This window comes from Amblyomma mixtum, chromosome 9 (genome assembly GCF_055824585.1).
Source record: "Amblyomma mixtum isolate Tamu chromosome 9, ASM5582458v1, whole genome shotgun sequence".
Lineage (NCBI taxonomy): Eukaryota > Metazoa > Arthropoda > Arachnida > Ixodida > Ixodidae > Amblyomma > Amblyomma mixtum.
Window position 1 is genome coordinate 8,062,845 of NC_143020.1, and position 9,858 is coordinate 8,072,702.

Genomic DNA, 9,858 nt, shown 5'->3' on the forward strand with positions numbered 1-9,858 from the left:
TTTCGCGCAGGCTTAGACAGCGGAAGTGCGCAGAGCACCTCGCATAGATTTCTTCCGCCTCAACGGCGATTTACTGTTGGGCGCCACATTTAATGCCTTGCGATGTTGAAGGAATCATGCAGGGACTTCGGCGAGGTGATTCTGTCTGGTGCCACAAACGCAAACACAAAGGTTGGGCGCCAAAAGCTGCTCTATTACGACGGCATACGACTGTGATTCTGTGTTGCCATCGGCAGAACAGTTTTTCTCATTTATTTCAAATATAGCAGTGAATCTAAAGCGCAACGTGCATTCGTGGAGCTACAGTAAGTCCCGCAGTAACTGTGCAAAAAAAAGAGCCCGAATAACTATTATTGCTGGATTACAGGTGAGCCTCACAGAGATGCACGTACACACGCTGGCCTCAGCACGCGAAGATCACAGAGCAGAATAACAGCACGTGGAAATTCCACACAAGGCAATATTAATTTGGCGTATTTAAAGCCCCATAAGATTTCTGATCTCTCAAGCTTGCTCCTCAGAACATTTATAGTAGAAGAAAATTACACGTTTAAGTGTCGTTAAATGATGCATAATTTTCACGCTCAAAAATGGTCAAAATTGCTTGGAGTGATATTTGTTCACTTGATGCTTGGTGACGAAACCAGGTAAATTTTTTAAACCCCCTCAGGTGGCGGAAGAGCTCGTAACGTGAAATATGTCTTTGAACCTTCGTGGATATAACAAATTAGAGATGTCTCCAAAGCGTAAAAAGCTAAACCAAGCTAAGCAGCATACATGAACAGGAAAGAGCAATTAAGATTATCATCAGATTTTAGATTTCTACAGTCCAGTTGCCGCACATCTGCAAAGTAGCCTACTCTAAGAGCCTCTGCAAACAAGACCAAAAATAAACGATAAACAAGGTGGGCACTGAATAAGATCCAGCAATATAACCAGGCGGGTATGTCCTTCACTACCACACATTCAGATAATTCTATGTTAATCATTCGGCCTAGTAATGTTCACGCAGTCACCGTAATCAACCACGGGGCACTGAAACGCTGTGGCAAAGTCGGCGTTGTCCCTGACAAGTTCGTTCACTAAAGCTCTAGCCTGCGAAGCGATGCTGCAACGGTAGTAGGCGAAGCGGGCGTAGAAGAACTGGGCTTCGGATATCCGGTAGAGGCTCCAGGCGTCCTGTACTGTGTACCAGCTAGCTCTTGCGTCCGCTGGTCTGACGGCGTCACCACCGGCTGTGCCCGCAGCCCCGACAATGGCGGCGATTTGTAGCCCCATCTTCAGCCCTACCACACGGCGCATGTCGTCGAAGTACTCGGCGTGTGAAGCACTCAGCACGCATTCCCTGCATGGAAAGTATTGCTAGAAATAACCTTAAAATAGGAATTACGAGACTGTTTTAATGGGAAACCATTAGATGACTCACTTTCAATGTCATGTCTGCAAGAAACGGCACCATGTGACGTCACGAGCTGAGAAGTCTCGCGATGAAGATGACGTCACACCTAAATAAATCTAATTAGGTAACGCCAAGACTAATTGGTAGGACCAGTGACTACATCCTACGAGTGTGTCGTCATGACAGGTCACGTGACAACGACGTAATGTGACGTCACACCAGATCAAGGGACAATGGCGTAATGTAACCACATACCTAGACACGTGACAAATATGTAATGTGACTTCTTACCAGGTCCCCACTCAACCCCCTCTACAACCCCTAATTCATGAAGGTCTAGATGAAATCCCAGCGATCATCCGCCCCGGTGGCTTAGTGGTTAAGACGCTCGCCTACCGAGCCGGAGTACCCGGGTTCGAACCCGACCGCGGCGGCCGCGTTTCGATGGAGGCGGAACGCAATAGGCGCCCGTGTGCTGTGTGATGTCAGTGCACGTTGAAGATCCCCAGGTGGTCGAAATCATTCCGGGGACCTCCACTACGGCACCTCTTTCTCTGTTTCTGCCTCCACTCCCACCTTCCTCCCTTCCGTTACGGCGCGGATCAGGTGTCCACCGAGATATGCGAGACAGATACTACGCATTTATAACTACGAACAGCGCAGAAAGCAGTACTTCAAAAAACTACACAGAATGTTCACTGCACTCGCATCAGTGAGGAAGCATCGATTTGTGCTACGTAAAAGATGACGATCAACCGGCAGTGCGCGGGAAGGAGCGCTCACGCTAGGCCAACTGAGAACAAACAATGTAACAGAACGAACGATTTTTCCCGGGGTTGCTGCCCATCGGATAAGTGCTCACACACTAAAAGTTTCGTTGGAACACTTCGCTTGTTATGACGATAAAATTGGTTGCTATTATGCAAGAAGTCTGAAATTATCGCCCTCCCAAAGTTGAGCGAAACCTCCAGCACAGTAAAACGAATTTAAATTCTGAAAACTGAAATATATCTTTGTTCACTGCTGTACGCTCAGCGCTATTAACACGTACACGTTATGTGGTAATAAGAGGGGGAGTATCGTGTTTTCTTGTTGCAGTCTGGTAGAGGCTCTTTGACGAAACCAGACCAGCTTTATTATTGCGGTATGTATCTCAGCCGTTAGCGAACTGTGAGCTCTATCAGTTGGAATCACTGCGTCCCTGAATGTAATCGCTGCTTTCTAAGGGCATGTCTCGTGTGTAGCTGTGTGCCACGCTACATAAAGGCCAATTTTCTGTGGTACGCAGTGTCTAGTCCTTCGATAAAGGTGTTTTTGCAGGTGGACACCAAAGCCACGTATACCTGAAAACTTGATTGAAAGCGCCTTTCTTTTTCTTTCGTGACTTGCGCACATGATGACGATGATGATAACTTTATTTTCCGCCAGATAAGGAAGCCCCCTACTCCCCGTCCCCGGCACACAGGCCTTGGTGACGGGGGCCGGGACCTCCGCGATTAGAAGCGGGCGAAGAGGTCTTGATTCCTCGCGGCTCCTTCCGCCAGGCGGATGGCTTGTTGCTGTGAAGCAGGGGCCTTGCTCCGCAGCAGGGCTTCCCAGGTTTCTTTACAATTTATGTTTTCGTTAGCCCCTGGGGAGCTAGCGCATTCCCAGATTATGTGGTCGAGAGTCCCTCTCGCCCCACAGTGCTTGCACTTATCGTTTTCCTTATCTCTGTGAACATGATAGGCCCAGACCGGGTTTACGAAGTTCCCAGCTTGGAGGCGTCGCCATGCGATTGCCTTCCTGTTGTTTAGACTTTTATCCGGTGGTGGCACCAGTCTCCTCTGTAACCTATAACTTTCAATAATTTCCGTATAATTTTGCAGACGCTCATCCATGTTCTGGCAGTCGGGCGGCTCCACAGCTAGCCGGAAGTAGAAAGCTCGGGCTAACTCGTGGGCCGCGTCGTTGCCAGGAATGAACGCGTGTGCAGGAGTCCAAATTAGGCTAACTTTTCTGTTTAGCTGTCTACTGGCCAGAATCCTTGCCGCTTCCGGCGAGATCCTGCCCTTTCCAAAATTATAGATGGCCGTTTTGCTGAGGCACGATGATGGAAACCGTCGAAGGGACGCACATTGATCCGAGCGAGCTAAATGTGCCCGGGCAGTGGTACACTAGCAAAAAAAACAGGCAAAGCGGCGCCGAATGAGGCTAATCCTAACCTTAGCCCCAACCAAGAGACGCGCATCGTGGAGCGGCGGCAGGCTGCCGAGAAGCTCGCGAGAAGGAAAATGGCGGCGAAGTCGGTGGAAAGGCAAAACATCAGGCTCCCCAGCGACGCCGAAAAGATAATAATGAGACCCAGCGGCGGCGTCACGCTGCTGACGAAACACGGGAACGCGCACTTGGCGAACGCTATAATCCAGGCTGCCGGAGTCGACCAAGACGCAGCGGGAGAGGACATCGTCTCCATAAATACACGCCAACAGTCTATTCTCGTGGCGACGAGAGACGCCGGGCGAAAAAGAAAATACGTAGAGCTGAAGCAACTCACTTTCGAAGGGGAGCGAATAGATATAACCACCTACGTCGCCATGCCGGAGGACTGCGGAAAGGGCGTAATTCACGACGTCCCCCTCTACTTCTCGGAGGCGCACATATTGCACCGTCTCAAGACGCACGGCAACCCTCCGGTGCTGGGGGTCCGAAGTTTAGGCAAGGAATCGAAGACAGTCCTGATACTGTTCGAAGACAGCAAAGTCCCGGTGTGGGTGCTCATCACGCCATTGGCTTAACGGTGCGCGCTCTACCGGAAAAAATACGAAGTGTGCAACGCATGCGGAAGAATGGCCAACCGAGCCGATCTCTGCGCGGACCCTAAAAACGTAAAGTGCCGCGGTTGTGGGGCGAAAAACCCGCTCGAAAATCGTCAATGCGAGATCAAGTGTCAGCTGTGCGCCAAAGGACATCTGCTCGGCGATAAGAAATGCAAGGAGCTCTACCGCACGCCCTACGAGGTGAAGAGGCGGTGGGAGCAAAGCGGCGGCAGTTCGCCAAAACACGGGACCCGGCAAACATTGGAGATGAATTCCACCCGCCAAGGTCGCCCCAGAGACAAGCGCCGCAACAACTACGAGGGTTTCCGTGCCGAAGATTTCCCGAGCATGGAAGAGACCACGGGAAGGCATCCCGGACAGCACCATCGTCGGGGCAGTACGCGCTCCAAGAGCAGAGAGCGCTCCGGATCCGGAGGGCCTACGTAACCTCCTAGACCCAAGGAGGAGGACACTACAGGAAGCAAGCCGCAGCAGCGCGGCCGCTCGAGCTCCCGCACCAGGGGCCGCTCCGGATCCAGACCAGGGGGAGATCGTGTTCCAGAGACCCGGCGAACCCATGGACTAAGAAGCGGAGTCCGAGCGGGGACCGTAAAAGGGTGAACTTTGACAGGGGGGCTTCCCAGGCTAAAGACAAGGACGAGGAGATCGATAAATTAAGGAAAGAGGTTGGGGAGCTTAAAGAGATCATTAATAAGCTCACTCAGGAATTGAATAAACCAAAATTGTAGGCGCGTACGCAGTCCCCCTCACCACACAGCGCGCCACCAAAATTGGTTTCGAGATCAACATCCCCGGCGCCTAAGGCTGTGACTCCCACACAGCCTGCGACACCGGAGGAGGAAAAAATGATTGTAGAATCGGCTACGCCGCCTCCTACTAAACGAAAAGGGGAGGACGCTGATTCGTTGGTGGCACTAGAGAAAAGATTAGAAGCCAAAATGGAAGCTAAATTTGATTCGTTCATGGCTCAAATTCTGGGAGCAATAAATCAGACGCAAAGCCAGGTACAAGCCCTTACAGTTGAAGTGCAAAAGCAACGGGCAGAATTAGTTGCCATCGGAGTATGGCAGCAAAAGCAGAGGAGCAATTTGACCGGCTCCAAAATGGTTAGAGGCGCACCAACTGAGTCTTTATTCTGGCAGTGGAAATGTCGAGAATTCCAACGCAAGCGGGCGTTAGTGCAACAATATCTGACGCTATTACATGAGAAACCGCTAGCTATAGCCCTGCAGGAGACGCGCAAAACACCAAAACTGTCGGGATACCAAGCTTTTTCAAGTGACAGAGGTGAGAGATCTCGCGTCACAACGTTGATTAAGAGGAACATTGCGGCAATTGAGCACGAAGTCAACTCGAGCGAAATTGAAGCAGTGCTATTAGAAATCCTTACTGGACGAAAAGAGGAGCCGAGCGTGTTCCTCTTAAATCTGTACAGTACCCCACAGCAGAGAAAGGTGAGATTCAGGGCCCTCTTTCGCAACGCGATTAAGGCAGCCGAGACTAACCCCGTGAAGTGACTTAAAGTCAGTGACTTTAATGGCGGGCACCCGGAATGGGGTTACGCTAAACAAGATCCTAAATACAGGCAGCTATGGGAGGACGCGCATGAGCTGGGACTCACCCTACACACGGACCCTAGTAGTCCATCCAGGGTGGGTAACAGCGTGTGCGCAGACACCTCCCCTGACCTGACGTTCTCTAAAAATGTGACATCTAAAATGGCACAATTCAGAGAAAAATTTCGGCAGGGATCTTTTCATTCTGGCCTCGATCCTTAAAAAAGGAGTTAAGACGCGTCGTGCGCGTCAACCGCGAGTAACGGAATAGGAAATATTTAGGAAGAAGCGAGAAAAAGCTGCCACTGGGAAGATCACTAACATAGAGAAATGGACGGAGACCCTCATGCGTCACGTTGGAGATGCAACAAAGATACTTGAAGGGGTATATGCCCCAAAAATAGTTGATAGCAAACTGCTTCACATGTGGGAGGCAAAACATGGCATGGAGCGCAGACTAAAGAAGCAAAAATGGAACCGTAACCTTAGAAGGAGGGTCGCTAGACATAGCAAGGAAACTGAAAATTATGCGATCAAATTATGGGAACAAAACTGGTGTAGCAGATGTGACGAGATGGAAAGGAGCATGAGCCTTTCCAGAATGTGGGGTCTGCTGAGACACCTGTTAGATCCGACCGATTCAAAAACCCAATCGGGAATTACATTATCAAAAGCCAGGCACGCATTTCAGGGAACAAATGCGGAATTTACGCACAAACTAACCGACTTGCGTACATATGAAAGTTGATGACGCCGACTACCAATCCGCAACGCGAGTGTTTGTTGCAGTTTAACACGAGGCCTGATCGGCTGCGGCGATGGCACAGCGCTCTCGGGCAGTGGCCAGCGAAGCTGATCTGTTCGCGCCGCGGCTGTTTCGAAACTCACTCACGGCAATTTTATTTCTCCGCGTTCGTCAAGGTGACCCTCTTTCAAAGTCGCGTTTATTTCCGGCAGTTTTCCGCATCGCGTGACTAACTTCAGAGCCTACATCACAAAACTGCATTTTTCAGGTTAGAAGCCCGACAGTGCTTTCTCAAAGAAACTTCGTACTATGGTCTACACTGCCGAATTACAGACGCGCGAAAACTAAAGGACAGAAAGGAAGAACGGACTCGTTTTACTGCCACAATTTGTGAAACGAAGTGATTTTTTGGTTTCACGGCGCATAAGCAACGGAGGCTATCGTAAGCGATTAAGGCTTAGCTGTTGCCAAAGAAATGATAATCACTGGTTTCATGTCAACCATGTACAATCATGGGTACTGGTCACTGTCCAAGGTAAATAAAGAAGAAAATTTTGAAGATTCGGGAGCACTACGGCTCCCTTGTTCATTATAATTGTTCACTGTAATTGTTACGATAGTGAAAAGGGAGCCACAGCGCTCCCGAAACGTGCAAAAAAATTGCATCTTTATTGACCTTGGCCGCTGAATAGAACTCATCACCATAATACCTGACCAGACGGTAGGCCGTCAAACCCTCGACTAAAGCATGTGCAATTTGCCAGAAGCGGTGCCCCAGAGGCGCCTGAAAATACGTTCGCAGCGAAGGCGAATGCCTCCGACGCCACTTACTCTGTAACCATTTTCACGCCGCTAGCGTGCAAGGAATAGAGTAAACTTCATCTCGAACGTGACGGGAGCCGCAACAAAAACAGTCTGCTGCATGCAAGAACGCGTTCTTTCAGGAGCGATCGCTTCCTTTCCGTATTAACTTCACCTGTGGGATTGTAGAGCTGTCTTCGTTTCTCGTGACCAGTCCTTCCAGTTGATCAGTTTGAGCCACATCAAGGCGGCCATGCGACTCGCAATGACCGCAGCGTCGGCGAGCAGTGGGTCAGTAGTCCCGGAACTCAGCCACCCGTAGCTCAGTGATGACACGTACAGACTGGTCTCATTGGCAAAGAACATGCGGTCCGCCGTTCTGCTGTCCGGGTTGTCACGAAACCAGGGCACGCCCCGTCGAAATGTCTCCTTTCTAGCTTCGAACTCGAAGTTCAAAGACAAGAACAAGTTCCGGGGGAATCCCTGGGAGGTCAGGTGGGGCACGGCTGGCTCTCTGAAGACCAGGTCTCCAGGTAGCATGAGCGTTACGTTGGCGACTACGGCCCGGAAGTGGTCAGTGTCGTTCCCCGCTGCCATCAGCCGCCGAAGTGGGTCATAGTCAATGAACCGTCGCCGTGTGGCTTCGAAAATTTTGTGCAGCTGCCGGTCTTTCGCGGGAGTCGCGAGTGCCGCGACGTACGTTATGCGCCATAGGTGGTAGCTCCGGCGTACGTGCTTTTGACAGACGTCCTCGCTACGCATATTAGGCGAACTTAGCGTGCTGTCCTGTGTAATGTAGCGCATGGCTTGCAGAGTGACAAGAAGCAACAGGTAAAATGACGCCAGCGGCTGATGGTGCGCGTCTATCAGAAGCCGAATGTCAGCAAAGAGGCCCGCTTTAGCTATGACATAAATTATTTTCGCACGGTCGACATGTATAAGGAACTCGAGCAATATGGTCTTGAATTGGGACGCTTCAAGATGTCCGAAAGCATCTCTAAACTGCTTCAAAGGCACGAATGATCGTCTTGGCGAGGCAGCCGGAAATTTCTGTTCCAACTTCGAGACGTCCGCATTGGTATAATTAGTGCCAAAGTGGGAATTAAGGATGGAGAGAGTGACACCGTAGCAGGAAACATCGCAATTATTTTTGTAGTCGCCGAGTCGAGGGTTCCTTCGAACGAACATAACCCATGGTCTTTGGCTTACTGAGCTGAATACTTCGAAGATGAACGGCAGGCCGTACCGCTTATTCACCGCAAGGCCCAAACGAAGTAAGCTTGCGCCACTTGTTCGCGTGGTGGTGTTGGCGATTTCTAGCACGGCCGCCGCAACATCCCTGGCTCGCTGGTCCTCCTGCCATATCTCTTTGATGCATGATGTGTAAAGGGTGTGAAGTGCGGCTGCAGCCTCACTGCCGTAGTCCTGGGTGCCCTTGATGATTTCAGAGGTGACATCCAACTGCAAAAAAAATGGCTGGCATTCAACTTGGCTCGAAGCTAGTTATACGAGCGTAATCTCTGTTAAGTATGGTGTCCACGTCAAAAATCAAATTTCAAGGTCAATATCCAAGGCTAAGGTCAGGTTCCCAATGTTGAAAGCCATATGATCACGTGGTCGTACTAACATAGATTGGGCCATACCACGACAGTTAGGTTCTGTTTGAACTTGGGAGACATGGAAGGACATTGTCGATGTGGCGTCTACTGTATCATATCAAAGGTCAAGTCCGAGGTCATCGGTAAAGGTTAAGGTCCGGTACCCAGTAGTCACAATAATGTGATCACATACTACCACATCTTGGGATCATACCACCCCGCAGTTATGTTCGGCTTGGTTTGGTTTAATGGGTTTAACGTCCCAAAGCGACTCAGGCTCTGAGGCACGCCGTAGTGAAGGGCTCTGGAACTTTCGACCACCTGGGGTTCCTTAACGTGCACTGATATCGCACAGTACACTGACGTTTGGAATTTTGCCTCCATCGAAATTTTACCACCGCGGCCGGGATTGAACCCGCTTCTATTGGGTCAGCCGCCAAGCGCCATAACCACTCAGCTACCGCGGCGAATTGCCGTTATGTTTGGTTTGACCTTGTGAGGCATTGAAGGTCACTTTCCCATCCGTATCGCAATCGGAAGTTGTGCCACGAGGAGTAGAGCTCTTGCTCCAAAACTCAATAGGGGCATAGAGCTAAGCGCCTAATTCAAGATCTCTTCGGAAACTTACAACGATGCCCTGCAGGAACCCAAATCTCCGAAACGCGGCCATTCAAGGACACTGGCGTTACACCATTGCGTCATTCACCGAAGTTAAGGACATCTAGTAGTAATCAAGAACAGAGTTGTCGGTAGCCACCTTTTGGGTGCGCTTTGTAGGCAGCGCAGTACTAACAATGTTGCAAGCTCGAGAAAAGTTAAAGCGAAGATAATGTTATTCTTCGCCACATGTCTTAAGTAGGACAAGACGCGGTGTCTCGACACTAGACCTTTTCATGACACAGCTGTCATGTGGAGCTGCTCCTGTTCGTAGCCACTGGTT

At 50.3% G+C, this 9,858-nt stretch overlaps 1 protein-coding gene across 1 annotated transcript; it reads right to left on the reverse strand.

Annotated features, from left to right (window-relative positions):
- Window positions 1-975: 975 nt before the first annotated feature.
- LOC149328217 (uncharacterized) lies at window positions 976-9,588 on the reverse strand. Its single transcript, XM_089558939.1, has 3 exons — window positions 9,547-9,588; window positions 7,496-8,781; window positions 976-1,345 (listed from the first exon to the last, which is right to left on the reverse strand). Exons 1-3 carry the CDS (start codon window positions 9,586-9,588, stop codon window positions 982-984), a joined length of 1,692 nt encoding a protein of 563 aa, XP_089415065.1. The 3' UTR covers window positions 976-981.
- Between the last annotated feature and the right edge of the window lie 270 nt (window positions 9,589-9,858).